This window comes from Protopterus annectens, chromosome 7.part0 (genome assembly GCF_019279795.1).
Source record: "Protopterus annectens isolate FY-2018-M chromosome 7.part0, PAN1.0, whole genome shotgun sequence".
Classification (NCBI taxonomy): Eukaryota; Metazoa; Chordata; order Ceratodontiformes; family Protopteridae; genus Protopterus; species Protopterus annectens.
The window spans coordinates 1,776,393,011-1,776,411,827 of NC_056739.1; the positions used below are offsets into that span (position 1 = coordinate 1,776,393,011).

General features: G+C 40.7%; 1 protein-coding gene across 3 annotated transcripts in view; it reads left to right on the top strand.

Moving 5' to 3' along the window:
* Window positions 1-18,817, top strand: part of WDR93 (WD repeat domain 93) — a 1,423,954-nt gene that overhangs the window by 195,626 nt on the left and 1,209,511 nt on the right. Inside the window, exon 2 of one of the 3 annotated variants that reach the window (XM_044078311.1) lies at window positions 3,798-4,204. The exons of 1 other annotated variant lie outside the window; for it this stretch is intronic. In XM_044078311.1, coding sequence (XP_043934246.1) covers window positions 3,947-4,204 — 258 coding nt within the window. In that variant the 5' untranslated portion in view covers window positions 3,798-3,946. The remainder of the gene's footprint in view (window positions 1-3,797; window positions 4,205-18,817) is intronic. One more of the 3 variants, XM_044078310.1, reaches the window with a different exon arrangement.

The window sequence follows — 18,817 nt, forward strand, 5'->3', positions numbered from 1 at the left end:
ATCTGCCTTCCTCGACAAATGATGGTGCAAGTCACCATCCATTGCTTCATCTCGTTCTTTCAGGAGTCTCACAAAAGCCAGTGTGGATAAAATGATGAAGTTTCAGTGCAATTTCAGACAGGGGTTCTCCTGGCTCTGACCCCTTTGGGTCAGGAAGCCTTAGCTAAATCTACCTCTCCAGTCATGGCTCCTTCTCTGATCTGACATTTCCTTTCAGAGTCCTTGGATCTGAGTTTGCTGAGACCATCTTGTTGGGATCTGAGAGTACTCATGTCCTCAGATCCAAAGGTTTCTCTGAGTGCACTGGCCCTGACTAGTGTGGAGCCAAGTGGCTCTCGGATCTGTAATGTCCCAGTCAGATTTGAGGTGTTGGAGTCAAATCCAAAGATTTTGGAGCCATCTCTGCCCCTCAGAGCCTTGGCCCTGCACAGCTTGGCTCCGCCCTCTGCCTCAAGTGAATTTCCTTCAGGGCAGATGGAGTCAGTGGGACAGAAGCATGGCTTCTCGGTTCCATCGGCTTCCTTCTCCCTGGGAAGGTCTGCCTTCAAGGTAATGGAGAGAGTGTTCTCTGCTTCGGCAGGACAGAAGGTCTCTGATCTACCTTGTATGTCCCATGTGTTTTTGTACCAAGAGCCTCGACATTCAACACCGGGGGGACAGCCAATCAAAACCCTTCAGACTATGCAGCGGGACATTACTCTGTCTTCCGATACTTCCCCGGAATGTCCCATCGAGGAAGTATAGTGGAAGAGAAGGACTCCCCAGTTCACCACTTGAAGACATCTCATTTGGAGACATTCTAGAGATCCTCAAGCAACAGAATGGTTGGTCCTCCAAACATCCTTCGGAGGAGTCAATTTTTGTAGAGGCATTTGGATCTGACCCATCTACCTCCTGGGTAACTCCGCCCACTGATGAGGTCATTGATTTGATCTCTCAGTGGGTGTCAAAGGAAACTGATGTGGTTGAACCCATCCTCAAGAGACTAGACCAAATTCTGGCACCCCCTGTCAGGAAGGGAACTCTGGAGTAAGAGAGTGCCTGTAGATGCCATGGTTGTAGTGGCAGCCACGAGAAAGGAACTTGCAGAATAAAGTTCCACTGTCCATTCCCCCTAATAGAGAGTCCAGGGCTTTGGACATGTTCAGGAAGCATGTCTCTACTTCAGCAACCTTTGCTCTTAGGTCACTGAACTATCTGGCACATTTTACAGGTTACAAAGAGATTTGATAAAGGAGCTATCAAATACACTTTTGGGGACCATTACTGCAGAGACTCCAGCTTTGGTACCCTTGCAGTTGGCAACCCTTCAGTCCATCTCAAATTTGTCCATGAGGCTTAGCTCTCATGCAGGTGAGGTTACCTCATGGGTGGCGGGTTCAGGCACCTCAATAAGGAGACATGCCTGGATGCACCTGTGTGATTTTGTGGATCGTTTCAAGTCTTCTTTCATCAATGCTCCTTTTGACAGATCTTCCTTGTTTGGCCCCATAGTGAAAGTCTCCAGGTGTGAGAAGGATGGAAAATACCCTCTGTGCTGTAGGAGTACGTTTTATGACCCCCCCCCCCAAAAGACCTTTTCTAGGAACTAACACGGGGGATGAAAGATGTGGTTAAAAAAAAATCTCAGGGTCCTTACCAAGATCCATGTGGAGAAGGTTCCCCCAGAGGCAGAGGGAGGAACACTAATGGAAAACACCACCCACATGGCAAAGGTGGCCCGCAAAACCAAGGGTTGAGAGACACATTCTCTGATAGACCCTACTAACGCTAATGAAAGATGGACCTGATTGTCCCCTGACAGGGTCATTTATGTCTGCACCAGAGAACCTAGGTAGATATCACAAAAGATACTTTGGTGTAGAGAATTATTTCCAGAAGTTATATAATTCCCTTTTCCCTTCCACCACCGTCTTCCTGAAAGTTTTCCAATGTTCCACCCAATCTAAGGAAAGAAGCAGCAGTAGAGATACAAACGCTCCAAAAAGAGTCATCCAAGAGGTCCCACCACAGTCACCCAAGAGGTCCCACCTTTAATGTGACATATAACCTGTACAATTCAATTGAAAAACAAACAAATCTGTTGAGGGAAAAATATAAAAAATAAAAAACGTACAATACAGTGGTTGCATAAGTGTGCACACCCTTAAACTAATACTTTGTTGTGTGTGCACACCCTTAAACTAATACTTTGTTTAATTACAACATTCATTCTTCTTGGGTACACACCTGCCATCAATTAAAGAGACTGATTAACCCCAAATAAAATTCAGCTGTCCTAATAGAATTTTCCTGACATTTACTCAGTTGTCTTCTACAGTAAAAGCCATGGTTCGCAGAGAGCTTATCATCAAAAGGATCTCATTGTTAAAAGGTATCAGTCAGGAGAAGGGTACAAAAAATTTTTCACAGCATTGGATATACCATGGAACACAGTGAAGACAGTCATCTAAAAGTGGAGAAAATATGGGACAACAGTGACATTGCAAAGAACTGGGCATCTCTCCAAAATTGATGAAAAGGCAAGATGGAAACTGGTCAGAGAGGCTGCCAAGAGGCCTACAGTAACACCGAAGGAGCTGCAGGAATTTCTGATAAGTACTGGTTGTGTACTACATGTGAGAACAGTCTCCCATATTCTCCATATGTCTGGACTATGGGGTAGGATTGCAAGATGGAAGCCTTTTCTTACACAGAAAAACATCCAGGCCCAGATAAAATTTGCAAAACAATACATCAAGTCTCCCAAAAGCATGTGGGAAAATGTGTTATTGTCTGATGAAACCAAGGTTGAACTAACCAAGGTTGAACTTTTTGACCACAATTCCAAAAGATATGTTTGGCGCAAAAACAACACTTTGCATCACCAAAAGAACACCATCCCCATGGTGAAGCATGGTGGTGGCAGTATCATGCTTTGGGATTGCTTTTCTTCAGCTGGAACTGGGGCTTTAGCCAAGGTGGAGGGAATAATGAACAGTTCCAAATACCAGTCACTTTTGGCCCAAAACTTTCAGGCCTCGGCTAGAAAGCTGAAGATGAAGAGGAATTTCACCTTTCAACATGACAATGACACAAAGCATACATCCAAATCAACAAAAGAATGTCTTCACCAGAAGAAAATTAAAGTTTTGGAATGGCCCAGCCAGAGCCGAGACCTAAATACAATAGAAAATCTGTGGGGTGAGCTGAAGAGGGCTGTGCACAAGAGATGTCCTCGCAATCTGACAGATTTGGAGCACTTTTGCAAGGAAGAGTGGGCAAATATTGCCAAATCAAGATGTGCCTCAACAAAGTATTAGTTTAAGGGTGCGCACACACAACAAAGTATTAGTTTAACGGTGTGCACACTTATGCAATCAGCGTATTGTATGTTTTTTATTTTTTATATATTTTTCCCTAACAGATTTGTTTAGTTTTCATTGAATTGTACAAGTTATGGGTCACATTAAAGGTGGGAAAGGTTTTGAAATTATTTATTGTGGTCTCATTTTTTTATATCACAAAACTTGACATTTTAACAGGGATGTGTGCACTTTTTATATCCACTGTAGTACCTGAAAATGGAGACATTTTGAGGAGCATTGGAACTGTACAATATTCATATAGTTTTCATATGTTTACAAAATCCTTACTTGTGGACTGAGTAATGCTTTCTGAAATATGTATACAAAAGTCTCAATGGAGCTGTTTTATATTAGAGTATTTTTGATGCACATTTTAAAACAAAGAAAGCCTGAGATTTAAAACTCATTAATAAAGGAATGCTGAGAAATGTTTTTATTTGTTTTCTTTAGATTGTCATTAAAACCGTTTTGTCACAGCCTGGTATTCCAGGTTAATATATTTTAAAAAAACTCTTTAAGTATGAAAGTGAATCCAGCCTGACTCTTCCTTTACTGGTTTACATCATCTTAGAAAAAACTATTTGTATAAAGGAAAGAAAATGCCAGTATACATTAGGAAGGGTCCTGCAGAAATTCCTACGCCCTCTGAGAAGGAATGGACTGAAGAGGAAAATTATTACTTGCGTGATCCAGACCAGTTACAAGATCATCTACCACAACCATATCGGATGATTGACAAGATGGTTTGTCAAGTTCTTGACAGTGCCTGGGAGCAAATATTAATCAGGGAGGAAGCAAGACATTTGGAGAAATTGAAGGTCAAGGCTACCATTCTTCAAGCAACAAATGAAGTAAAGGTAACACCATGGATGCTAATGTGATGAAGTATATTTGTTCTTTTTTTGTATAAGCACTGGTCGTGTTATATCAGATACTTCAGACTTGTCATCATTCTCTGCAATCCTGTACTAAGACGAGTTTTCTGTTCTCTTCGCTGTTATCAACTGCCTTCAACATCATGTTCCCAAATACTTACTTTTAATTTATGATAGTTTAAGAATGCTGTTCCACCATTTTTGTATCTTATGTATACTCTGACACTGTTTGCTTCTAACACAAATAATTTACTAAATATTTGGAATTTAATACCGTGTAAACCCATTCAGAACATCTGTGTGAATTACATTTTACATATATCTTTATCTATCTTTCCATCCACGTGTCTCGTTTATATATATATATATATATATATATATATACACACACACACACATATATATATATGTGTGTGTGTGTGTGTGTGTGTATTATATACATGCACACATGTACATACAATATAAAATGTTATATGTTTGTGAGCACTAACCTTGTGACTGATTAAAAAATGATTTATTTAAAGTAATTGCATTTTGAGCGAATATTGCACAGTTGCCCCTTGGGTGATGTATGTTAATAAGATACTGATTCTAGATAATCTCACTTATTCTTTACAGTGGATTTTTATTGTACTCACAAAAACTTTATTATGTATCTCTACCACCACGAGTTACAAAGAGGAAAAACATATAGTGCTTTTTGTTTTTTTATCGTAAAAAGTCAGCGTAACTCCTAAGACAGCTGTATGAAACGTAGTCAAATTAATCAAAGTATTTCCTGAACTGAAATCAAATTTGAAACCTTTACCAGAATTCTCAAATGTAGCAGCATTTAGTACAGTCTACAGTATTCCATAAACTTTCACAGTGTGAGTTTAACTAAGGTAATTTCTTTGGACATGATTTCAATCAGACTACAAGGTAAGTTATTCAACATTATAGTGATTCACGTTTGTGTTTCAAATGCAGGTGATGAAGAGGAGGAAGATGACCACCTTTATGAGAATCTACAGCATCTTTTGGAAATAATATACCGGCAGGGAATGTTGCAGTCATTTTATTTGGCTGGAATGCTAAAGCTGGTAGTCAAAAGTACAACTGGAAAATAGGGTTTGGTCATGGAGCACATTAATACATTTTGAAAGATAATTCACTGTACATAGTAAGCACTGTCTGTCAATAGCTTAAGACACATCATTATATATGACTATCACCATACAGTCAATACAAAATCAGACTGAGTATGTACTTTGCAGTCAGCGATGGAAGACATTTAGCTTACTGTGGCTCAGGCCATCAGCTTTGTATTGCAATGTTTGGAATTAAATTAAAGAAAATAAGAAAGGCATCCAAGTCTACAGTATTCCAAGTGAATATGCTGTGGAGGTAAAGAACAGATCTAATGGATTAGAACAGGTAAATAGAGCAAGTGAAAAACTGTAGACAGGAGATTGTGACATTGTCCAAAAAATGGCATAAAAAATATTTGAAATAGATGACAAGAAAGCAAATGGCTGTCTGTAGTGTGGCTTTAGAAGATACAAGGAAAGAAAGAGAGCAAAAGGGAATGTAGACAGGAAAATTTTGTCTAACTGTCTATAGAGATTCTAAGAATAGCAAGGAGAAATAAGTGGCATGATAAAATGAGCAGTGCAAAAAAAATTGACAAAGACAATAGAATGGGAAAGACAGGGGATATATTCAAGAAGATATTCAAGCAGATAGATTCATAAGAGCTTCCAAACTGGATGAACACTAATCAACAGGTTAAATAGAGCTCTGCTGGTGTGAAAACTGCTACTGTGAGAACAAGCCAGTTAAAGCTATTTAGTTGTGGAAATTTAGATATGATGATGTCAATTTTCATTCATTCCTCTACCACTGGGTTCGGATCCAAACCTTGGATCTGACTCTGCCATTGCTATAGCTCATGGCCAACTGAAATTCTTAAGCTCCTTCCTACCCGTAATGCATCAACCCCAAACATACCTCAGATCTCATTTGCCACTTTTCGCTTATAGACATGGTCAGTTTTGCTCTCGAGCAACGTTAAAGATAAGTGCTATTTCAGTAACCTTTTCTCCCTTTTTTTCTTTATGTGTACACTTAGTGTATTTGTCAAATAACATTGCTGGTATTTTCTTCTAATTACTTAACGTTTTAAAACTATAATATATAACGTTTATCTTTACTTGTAACTTTTCATCTGATATTGTTAATCCTCATTCAGTCCTTACATGTGAGTATTGGTTCCGACCTGGGAACTGAGCCAGCCATCTTCCAAGCTCACACCAGCTCCAAACTCTAGAGCTAAAACTATTACCCAGAATTTCCCTCTCCCTGTTACCACAGATTTCGTTTGCCGCGTCGCCATTCGGTCGTGTTAGGCTATTTCTCTTGAGCTAAGTACAGTATTTTTCTTCATACTAAGTTCTAAGACAGCTTTTTTTCACAAAAAAGTTATTAGATAGTTATCTCTTACCTTATCGCATTTAGCGACTACCCTTTTTCGAATCCTTTTCAACTCCTTTTCCTCTCTTTTTACCGTGAGGTAATTCTTTTTTACCATCGTTGGTAAATCCCTTTTCCTTCTTACCTTCAGGTATTTCTTGTACAATTGCTGGTATTTTTCTGTTTTTTTCTTTCTTTCCTCCTAACATGACAGATAAAAAAGGTAGTCCAGGGTTTAAAAGATGTTTAGATTGTGACCATAAATTACCTACTTCAGATGCACATTCCCTGTGTGTCTATTGCTTGGATGTGCCTCATTTAACAGTTGACCCACCTTGCGGGATTTGTAAGAATTTCCCTAACAGGACGTTAATTGAGAGAAAAAATAAATTAATATTGAAGGGGCTACTTAAATCGCCTTTTTCAGAAGCTATTTCTGGGTTGGAGGCTTCAACCCCTCCAAGATCCCATAAGAAAAAGAGTGATGAACATAAAAAGGCCAAGTCTCTTCCTTCATCCCCTGCTGGGGACCCTCAGGAACCGAGACCCAAGAAAGCTAAGTTTTCCAGTTCGGATTTGACTTCTTTGGCTCCAGCACTTTCGGTGCCTAGACCTTCGGCACCATCTGCGACCTCGGCACCGACTAGTGTGCCCCATACCGCATCGGTACCAAGGAGCTCCTCGGTTCAGACTCCCTAACCGGCACTGACTGTCCAGTCGATGCAGACTGTTATGACGTCGATGGATGTTTTGATGCCCATTTCCTTTTTGGCTCTGACAACTTACCCGGCACCGACTACCCTCTTGGTACCGAACTTTCAGTTTTCGTCACCGACGTTATCGGCCAGGCCTTAGCGCCGACAACCACTTCAGTACAGACCTCATCATCTGTGCAGGCCATGCCTTCGGCACCGATGATTTCCTTGGTGCAGACACCAGTAGTTCAGTCCATTACAGCTCCGTTATTCTCAGTGCAGACCACCTCCGTGGTGGGCACCGAGTTTGCTCCGCCCTTGGATAGACCTGACTCTCCCTTAGCCATGTCAATGAAATCTACTAGAAGCCTCTCTGAACACGATGTGTTGCGTCATGTGGATCAAGTGATTTTCACCAGAGGCATCCCCCCCCCCCCCAGGACCTATCCTTTCTCGAGAGGTGATCACCCTTTACCAAATACCCCTACTTATTCTCCTCCTTCATTGCCTTTGAAGCCCCTTGATATAGCACAGTCTTCCCCTACTAGGATTCCTTTTAAGACCTCACTATGGAGCCGCAGTTGCCTTTGTGGCAGGAGAGTCTTGTCACTGTCCAGGATGTCAGTTGTGGTGTACATACCTTGGTGTTTCACAGCCATCCAGGGATGCCGAGTTGGCAGGCTGAGCCACTTAGGTGAGGGGTGACCCCTGCCCTGGGCCCCCATCCCTCTTCAGGTGGGCCGGCCTTCCAGCTAATGGAGAAGGCTCTAGCGTCAGTTGGCGATCCTGTGCTATCACTCTTCCCGCCCTCCTCTGGACCGCAATGTACACAAGCCGCTCCTAGCAGACACCGGGTGCAAGGACCTCAGGACATACTCCCACAGGAGACCTCTTTTGAGCTGTCTTCCCCAGCTTCTCCCTCTGAGGGAGATCATCAAAAGAGCTCATGCAAGAGGAAGCATATGGACTCCACAGTGGAGTCCCTTACTGAAGACACAGACTTTGATGATGGGGAAGGGTCCCCTCGATCACCCTCTGAGGAATCCTTTGGTGATATCCTTAAAATCTTTAAACAGAGATGACTGGCAGCCCTCTAACCCTCTATGAAGAGTTTGTGTTCCTACAGGCCTTTCGTACCCAGCCCCCTACTTCCTGGGTTACTCCACCTGCCGAAGAACTTGTCTGGCTCATTGTGCAGTGTGCGTGGAAGGCTCCTGACACCATTGAGGCCATTTTCCAGAGGCCAGATAAAATTTTTCCCCTCCTGCTAGTGATCCCCATTGGTCCAAAGGGCTTCCTGTAGATGCTTTGGTGGTGGTGGCCGCAGTCAGGTCCCTGAACTATATGGCACATTTTACCAGGCTTCAAAGAGACTTAATTTCTGAGTTCTCTGAAACTTTGGCTGGAGCTGTATCTGATGAGGTCCGTGACAAAGTGGACTCTCAGCTAGCCACCATCGAATCGATAACTAACTCCTCCATGCACCGGATATCTCACGCATCAGAAGGAGCTGCTAGAGCGGCGGGTTCAGGCATTGTTCTGAGACAACATGCCTGGATGCTCTTGTGTAATTTCATGGAACCCTTCAAGGCTTCCTTTCTCAATGCTCCCATTGAAGCCTCGTCTTTGTTCGGACCCAAGGTTAAAAGCACACTGGCCAGATGTGAACAGGACGGTAAAACCCTTTTTGCTGTGGGTGTCCATTATTCTTCCCCTCAACGGGCTTTCTCCAGAAACCAGAAGAGTGGGAAAATATGGCACAAAAAATCTCAAGGTTCTTTCTGTGACACACAAGCCGAGTTCTCCCCTAGAGGCAGAGGGGGAAACTCACAGGGAAGACGCCCATTTCAGGGTAGAGGGGGTCTGTGTAACCAGGGTTCCATGGATTCTTTCCCTGGCCATTCCTACCAGCACTCCTGAAGAGCGGCCCAACTGGCTTCCTCTGGAAGTGGTTGGGGGTCATTTCTCTTTGTACCCTTCTGCCTGGCTAACCATTACCACTGATTCTTGGGTACAAAGGATAATAACCAGAGGTTATCATATCCCCTTCGACCTTTGTCCCGCTACCCTAACAAGCTTACCCGACGTTCCACCCAGTCAAAGGGAAGAAGCAGCATTAGAGATTTCAAAGCTGCTAAGAAAAAGAGTCATCCAAATAGTCCCTCCAGACGAGATAGGATCCGGATTCTACTCAAGACTATTTTTAGTGCCAAAGAAAACCGGTGACTGGAGACCAATTTTGGATCTCAGTGTATTGGACAAGTTTATAAAAGTATAGAAATTCCGGATGGTCACAATACAGTCTATCCTTCCGCTTTTGGAAAAAGACGATTGGATGTGCTCGATAGATCTTCAAGATGCGTACTACCACATAAAAGTGAACAGGCCATCAAGAAGATTCCTTCACTTCCGTGCCAGAGCCAGTCATTACCAGTTCAGAGTACTGCCCTTCGGACTCTCTACAGCCCCCAGAGTGTTCATAAAGTGCATGGCAGTCATCACAGCTCACTTGTGACTACAAGGATTTCAGGTGTTTTCATACCTAGATGACTGGCTCATCTCAGCCCTCACGAGACATATATTGGAAGAAGCCCTGGCATACTCTCTCCTCTCTGCAGAAAGGCTAGGCATAACCATAAACTGGCAAAAATCCAATCTCACCCCATCTCAGTCCACAGAATTCATGGGGTCATCTTGAATACAAAGAATTGCAGAGCATCCATTCCAGAGCACAGAATTCTAAGGATAAAGCAGCAACTGATTCCAATCCTTTCAAAGGAGAAATCCACAGCTCATTCTGTTCCCCAGTTGTTGGGTTCCATGGCAGCCTCCATTACGATTGTCCCCCTGGCCAGGTTTCACATAAGGCTTCTACAATGGCTACTGCTCACCCAATGGTATCCCTTTCAGTACCCTCTTTCAGCCAAGATTCGGGTAACTCACAGGTGCAAACAAGATTTAAATTGGTGGATGGCACAATCCATCACAATGGTCTCACCCCTTCTCCCCCCAACAGCCCAAGGCTACAGTGACCATGGACACCTCCCTGATGGGTTTGGGGGGCTGTTTCAGGGATAGACAGTCCATGGTACTTGGTCCGAAATGGAGGCCCATCTGCATATAAATGTTCTAGAGCTGAGGGCGGTGCTTCTGGCGTTGCAAGCATTCCATCCGCTGCTGCCGTCTGGGACTATTGCGATACAATCAGACAACATGGCGGTGATCTGGTACATCAACAAAGAAGGTGGAACTAAATCTTACCCACTCTGTCGAGAGGCCATGAGGATATGGCAATGGATGCTGGCTACCAACCGCTTTCTTTTAGCAACGCACATTTACGGGAGTTCCAACATGATAGCAGACAGACTCAGCAGGTGTATTCTACAACCTCACAAGTGGTCCCTGAATCCCTTGATAGCGGTGGAGATTTTCAACCGCTGGGGTTTTCCTTGCTGCAACCTCTTTGCGTCCCCGACCAACTACAAATGCAGCAACTATTTCGCCTCCGGGACAGTCACCCAGGGACGCTCTAGTCCACGATTGGCCCTCGGGTCTGCTTTTATGCATATCCACCTCTTCCCCCAGTTTCTGAAGAAAGCCCACCGGTTGAAGAGCAAAGTAATCCTCATAGCACCATATTGGCTTCGTCAGATTTGGTTTCCCTTCCTTTGGCCTCACCTGCTAGATCAACCGTGGATTCTCCATCCAACCCCGGGGTTGATCTCCCATCCACAGAATCTGATTCACCCCAGCTTGAACAGTCTGAAGCTCACAGCTTGTCTCCTCCAGTTGCTTTGATTGCCAGGCAGAATGAACTTTCTTTGCCAGTACATGACATTCTTATTGCATCTCATAAGTCTTCCACCAGAATTACATATCTCAGCAAGTGGAAAAGATTTACTTTTTGGCTGAAAGAAAAACAAGTAGATCCAGTTTCAGCACCAGTGTGGATAGTACTGGAATATCTGTTTACCCTGTTTCAGTCCGATTTATCTGTCTCTATCATTGGAGTTCATTTGGCTGCAATATCTAATTTTCATGATGGTGTCCAAGACTCTTCTCTTATGTCACACAAATTATGCAAGACTTTCATGAAAGGCATGAATCATCTAAGACCCCCTTTTAGAGAACCTACTCAACCATGGGACCTGTCATTAGTCCTACAAGCTTTGACAATGCCACCTTTCGAACCAGCTTCTTCTTGCGACCTCAAATATTTGTCATGGAAAACCTTGTTTTATGATCACCATTTCTTCTGTCAGACGTATCTCTGAGCTTCAATCCTTATGCATCAAGAGACCATATTTGATTTTTCATAAAGATAGAGTGTCATTGAGAAGTAATCCTTCCTTTCTGCCAAAGGTGATCTCTGAAATGTCCATTAATCAAATCATTGAATTGCCAGTTTTCTTCCCCAATCATTCAGAGGAGAGTATTGCCTACATACCCTAGATATTCACAGGCAAATTCGCTTCTACTTGAACAGGACTAAGGCTTCTCGTAAATCAGACCAGTTATTTTTGGCCTATTCTGGACCTAGATTAGGATGTACTGTTGCTAAGGTCACATTGGCTAAATGGTTAAAAGACTGTGTAACCTTCATTTATAGAAAACGTAATATTCCATTACCTACTATCATAAAGGCTCATTCTACAAGGTCGGTGGCAACTTCTGCTGCCTTCCATGCCAGAGCCTCTTTACATGACATTTGTGCAGCTGCAACTTGGGCTACTCCTCATACCTTCATCAATCATTACAAATTGGATTTGGCCTCCAGGGGAAGAGCATCTTTTGGTTTTATGTCCTTCCATGAGAGCCTCCCAGGAATAAAGGTAGCTGGGGACTCTGTCCCACATGTAAGGACTGAACAAGGATTAACAATATCAGATAAAGAAGTTATGTCTTATCATAACATTCCATCTGTATTGTTGATCCTCGTTCAGTCATTACGACCCTCCCTCCTGTGGCTTCTAGTAGATCTCACCATCCGGTACTGTTAGGTCATTTGACTAGAGGTAGCCTGTACCTTCTTTTTACTTGCAAACTCAATCTGAGGTAACAGGGAGAGGGGAATTCTGGGTAAGAGTTTTAGCTCGAGAGTTTGTAGCTGGCGTGAGATTGGAAGATGGCCGGCTCGGTTCCGAGGTCGGAACCGATACCCACATGCAATGACTGAACGAGGATCAACAATACAGATGGAACGTTATGTTAAGACATAACTTCTTTTTCTTACAAGTTGGTGTATTCCTTTGTACCATTGTTGGTACTTTTTTCCTTTTTTTTCATTCCTCCTTACCCTTTCAACAAAAAAAAAAAAATTCTTGCTATCTTTGTTTTTTCAGCATGTCTGAAACAGGCGTTTGGATCTGCCCCATCTCCTTCCTGGGTAAATCCACCATCTGATGAACTCATTGATTTGCTCTCTCAGTGGGCATGGAAGCAACCTGATGTAGTTGTACTTATCCACAAGTGACCAGTCTGAATTCTGACACTTCCACCAGAAAGGGAATTCTGGAGCAAGGGAGTATGAGTAGATGCCATGATTATGGTGGTGGACATGAAAAAGGAATGTGCGGATCAAAGTTCCACTGTCCATCTCACTAATAGAGACTCTAGGGTCTTGTACAGATTTGTGAAGTGTCTCTATGCTTCAGCAACCGTTGCTGTTAGGTCGCTGAATTATCTAACACATTTCCATAAGTTGTAAAGAGTTTTGAAATAGGAATTGTCAAATACTCTTTCAGGGACCACTACTGTAGAGACTCAAAGTTAACAACCTTTCAGTCCATCTTAAATGTGTCCTTGTGGCTTATCTCATGCAGGCAATGGTACCTCAAGGGTGGAGTTCGGGCATCTCAATAAGGAGATTCGAAAAAACAGCCACAAAGGTACCAATATAAATCAATAAATCAATCCAAGGTACCACAAGTCCAGGAATAAGTCGGAGTTCTTGTAAAATCCACTTTAATATAGGCACAAACACATGAACGCACACATTTAAAAAAAACAGCATTTTTCTTTAAATAACTTCATCAGATGTGGGTCAGAGAACAAAATAATGGCTTTTATAATCCTCTAAGAAAGAAGTAAATTAACCAATAAAAACCATCCAATTAAAGACATCAGAAATACTCATGAATGTTGTTGTGTCTTTCGGCTTTTCCCGGTTAGGGGTCGCCACAGCGGAACTCCGGTCAGCTAATGATTGGCAGTTGATTTTTACGTGCTGAGTTGCCAGCCCTAACGCACAACCTTCAATGAAGGTACGCCCATTCACGCATGAGGCGACAACGCTACTGCAGCACCACCACCGCGGATCTAGAAATACTCATGAATATTCATGTTAAAACCATGTAAACCATAAAAACATTAAAAAGCATTAAGACCATAGTATAAACTATTCATGAATATATAAGAAGTCAATAGAATACATTTTACAAACTTAATGAAATAAATAAATAAATATATAGGACCTATACAATCATAAATGTCTTAAATAAAATCATTTCAATTAAAATAAATGTAAAATGATTTATTAGCACACTCTAGTGGTCAAAGTCAAAATTGCATCTCAATGTGAAAAAAAGCTGAAAAGTGCAAATAACAACTGATATTTTATTTTGTTTTGTGGTCTTATAATTTAGGTGCCCTTAATTTCAAAAGGGGTACGAGGGAGATATTCTCATTTAAACCTGGAAGAGATGTGGCTTGAAGTGTTATTTCCACCATAGCTCTTTATATTCTATTTTCTCTTCCCATTGTCCCCCTCTAACATCTTTTTTTAACCCCTTCCAAAACAAAAAAAAAATAATTAGCATTAACACACATTAAAGAATGTTTAAAAAGGCATTTGTTTCCTTCCTGTTCTGCATATCATACAGGTGTTCGTATATCCTCCTTTTTAGCTTATGTTCAGTTTTACTCACGTAAATAGAGTGACATATCTCACACTGAGCTAGATAAATAAGACCATTAGAATCACACTTGAAATATCCTTTGCTGCTAAAAACCATATTTCTACTATTTAAAATAACTTCTTCCTTATTATAAACCTTTATAGGTACCAACTTTCTTTCTACCATTTGCCTCCTTCTTATCAATTCTAAGGCATTTTTCACACTTTGTGAGTTTTTGTACAAACATTTCAGTTCTGTATTGGTTATTTGTTCCAAATCAGTGAGGTTTTTAAAATTATTCCACTCCTCACTAATGATTTTCCTGACTACTCCACTGCTAGCATTTTATTCTAGCACCATTGCTTTGCTAAATTGATTCTGCTGTAAGGAGTCAGTACAATGGTTCTCCATTAAGGGCTGACCAAGGATGGGTTTATATTTATCATTTCTACCTTCCTGTACTTGTTTTATAATTTCTTCAAGAAACGCTTTTGGATAACCCCTTGCTAAAAACAATCCTTTGAGGAAATTACACTCATTCAAAAAATCATTTGTGTCAGAGGTCATACGACTTGCCCTTACATTCTGCCCTTTCACAATATTTCTCTTGTAATGAAATGGGTGAGCACTACTGTAGTGCAAATATGAGTTAGTAAAGGTGTTTTGTCTATGCACCTTTGAAGTGAACCTGTTTATATATTTCTATATCTATATCTAAGTATTGTAGATTTCGTCAGAAACATTGAAGGTAAATTTAAGGAATGGGGTGGCGTTGTGTATAAAATCAACAAATTCCTGAATTCTACTCTTGTTGTCCACCCAAAAAAATACAGATGTCATCCAGGAACCTCTTATAGAGGCTCCAACAATTCTGATACAGAGAGTCCAGTACATATTTTTCTTCCCATTTGGCTAAAATTAAGTTAGCACAGGTGGGTGTGCATGCAGCGCCCATCGCCACCCCTCTAACCTGTTGGTACAATTCTCCTTTAAAATAAATAAAATTGTATTTTATAACTAATTCCATCAGGTTGAAGCACACCAACCTATCAGCCTGGGACATTTCTGTCTCCTCAAATACAATTTCTTCTAACATCTGCATTCCATCAGAGTGGGGAATGCATGTAAAGAGGTCAATGACGTAAGTTGTAATACATTTCAGATCTTTGTTGAACAAATCATTATGTACACCCCTAAGGAGATCCCAGGAATCTTTTAGGATATTTTTCTTTTTCAACCAAATATTTTTTAACTTAGAGTCTACCAGTTTAGCTAAAGGTAGAGTTTTGGACCCCTCAGCTGAGACTATCAGTCTCAGTGGGGGGGTCCCTTTCATTTTTATGGGTTTTGGGTATTCCAAAGACTGTAGGGATCTTGAGTTTGCCGACCTTTAAATAATTGTAGGCACTGACGTCTATTAATCCTTTCATTAACAGGTCAGAAAGAACCCCATATATTCTACTATAGGAAATGTTTACTTGATTTCTTGATACACTTTCATATTTATCTGTACCCATTAGTATTTCATTCATCTTTCCTTCATATATTACAGTATCCATCAGTACCGTTCCCCCACATTTGTCTGGTTTCATCACCCTTATGTGTTTATTCAATCTAAGCTCATCCAAAATAGCTTTTTCATTTACGCTCATATTGTTTTTGTATTTAACTTTTGGCATGGCTTTTCTAATTTCAGATTCTAAAATCCATTCAAAATTATGGATCTGGGGATGTAAAGGTGGGTTAATAGTACTTTTTCCCCTGATGGAAATATTAGTATTATTCACTTGGCCAAACATTAAACCTAAATTAAGTTTTCTGGTGAATAGTTTCACGTCCATTAATGTTTTGGTTAAGTCACCTTTTCTCTGGGGAATAAATTTCATACCTTTTGACAACAAACTGAAGTGTTCATCTTTTAATTCAGTTTGACTAAAGTTCTAAATACAATAATCATTCTTTGAGAACTTGTACATATTAGTTTCGTCCTGCCTGATAAGGCCATAATGTTCATCTAGGTCAGGGTGGGGTGTATTAACCAGATCTAATACCTCTCCCTTCCCCCTCTCTGAAAATGTTGTTGTTGATAATAGTTACCATTCTGGTTTTGGTTCTTTCAGATCTTCTTAAAGGTTCTCCTTCATAAAAACCATCAAGTTCATTAACTTGTGCCCCTATCTGCACCCTATCTTCACCATTTTCATCCATTGCATTATTTTCATTCCACTCATAATTCCTAACATGGTCAGATCTATCATTTGTTTTAGGTTTAGGATAACTAATATTGTGTTGGTACTCATAAATGCCCCTTTCTATTTTTTTTAATTTTCCTCTTTATTGGATCTTCACATTTAGAATCAACCTCTTTCCTTATGACAAAATATTTTTCTTTTTCACTAGGAATTGTGAAGATTAAATAAATTTTAATTTGTTCATTCAAAATATTAATTTCCTTATTAATAACTTCTTTCTGCCTATCATTGCCCTTAACAATAGCTTTCAAAATTTCTAACCCACATCTGTTAAATATTTCTAAAAGTTATTTGTGATATACAATGTCAGGTAATACATTATTTGGGTATTTGTATACCCTCAGACCCTTAGGCACAATCTCTTCCATTATACATTGTCTCAAGTATGCATTTTCTATATCAAGTGTCCTATACTTTGACAAAAGTTTGGACATTTTAGTTAATTTTACTGTGTAAGAGTCAGTAATTTGTAAGGTAGTACCTGTTTTGTTGACATTATTGTCCTTGAATTAAGCTGAAAAGCTCACATTCTCACTGTTTAAAGCTGAAGCATAAGTCCTTAAACTTTGTCCTGCAGGCAAGGGTGAATCATTCCTGCTACTGGTAGAACCCAAATCACCCCTCAAGATAGCTGGAGTCTGTAAAAATTAATTGCTGTTAGCTCCATGTTGCTAATTGTTTCCAGAAATATCTGTTTGACTTGAATCTACGTTATTCCCGTTATTTTCGCGCCATTTTGGTCTGTTCTGGCTCTGGGCTTCCTGGTTACACCCACCCAGTCCTCCTCGTAGAATAGATGAGGTTCTTTCTGACCTGTTAATGGAAGGATTAATAGACGTCAGTACCTACAATTATTTAAAGGTTGACAAACCCAAGATCCCTACAGTCTTTGGAATACCCAAAACCCATAAAAATGAAAGGGACCCCCCACTGAGACCGACAGTCTCAGCTAAGGGGTCCAAAACTCTACCTTTAGCTAAATTGGTAGACTCTAAGTTAAAAAATATTTGGTTGAAAAAGAAAAATATCCTAAAAGATTCCTAGGATCTCCTTAGGGGTGTACATAGTGGTTTGTTCAACAAAGATCTGACCTTTATTACAATTGACGTCATTGACCTCTTTACATGCATTCCCCACTCTGATGGAATGCAGATGTTAGACGAAATTGTATTTGAGGAGACAGAAATATCCCAGGCTGATAGGTTGGTGTCCCTCAACTTGATGGAATTAGTTTTAAAATACAATTTCATTTATTTTAAAGGAGAATTGTACCAACAGGTTAGAGGGGTGGCGATGGGCGCTGCATGCGCATCCACCTGTGCTAACTTAATTTTAGCCAAATAGGAAGAAAAATATGCACTGGACTCTGTGTATAAGAATTGTTGGAGCCTCTATAAGAGGTTCCTGAATAACATCTGCATTTTTGGGTGGACAACAAGAATAGAATTCAAGAATTTGTTGATTTTATACACACCACTACCCCATTTCTTAAATTTACCTTCAATGTTTCTGACGAAAAACTGCAATACTTAGATATAGAAATATATAAAGAAAACAACAGGTTCAATTCAAAGGTGCATAGAAAAAACACCTTTACTAACTCATATTTGCCCTACAATAGTGCTCACAAATTTCATTACAAGAGAAATATTGTGAAAGGGCAGTATGTAAGGGCAAGTTGTATGACCTCTGACACAAATGATTTTTTGAATGAGTGTAATTTCCTCAAAGGATTGTTTTTAGCAAGGGGTTATCCAAAAGAGTTTCTTGAAGAAATTATAAAACAAGTACAGGAAGATAGAAATGATATAGCAATAACCCACGCCTGGGTGTGGGTAATGCTATATTTACCCACGGTTGGCGTGGTTTGGTCCCGAGGGCGAAGCCCGAGGGACCAAACAAAGCCAACCGTGGGTAAATTTAGCATTACCCACACCCAGAAGTGGGTTATTGCTATTATACCATGACATTATTTAAGAAAAGAAACTATTACTTTTCTTAAATAATGGCATAGTATAATGCCTGTTTACTGCCCTTCCGCAGATGTCTGGCATCCGCGGCAGTTCTGATGTACTGCGCGCCTGCGCAGTACATCAGAGCTGTGGGCAACGGAGAAAGCAAGATCTCCGTTGCTTTTTTTTTAGTGTTTCGCTATGTTAAACTCATTTAACATAGCGAAACACTAAAAAAAAGCAACGGAGATCTTGCTTTCTCCGTTGCTTTTTTTTAAAACACTGTCTCGCTATGTTAAATGGGTTTAACATAGCGAGACAGCTTTAAAATAAGCAACGGAGATCTCCG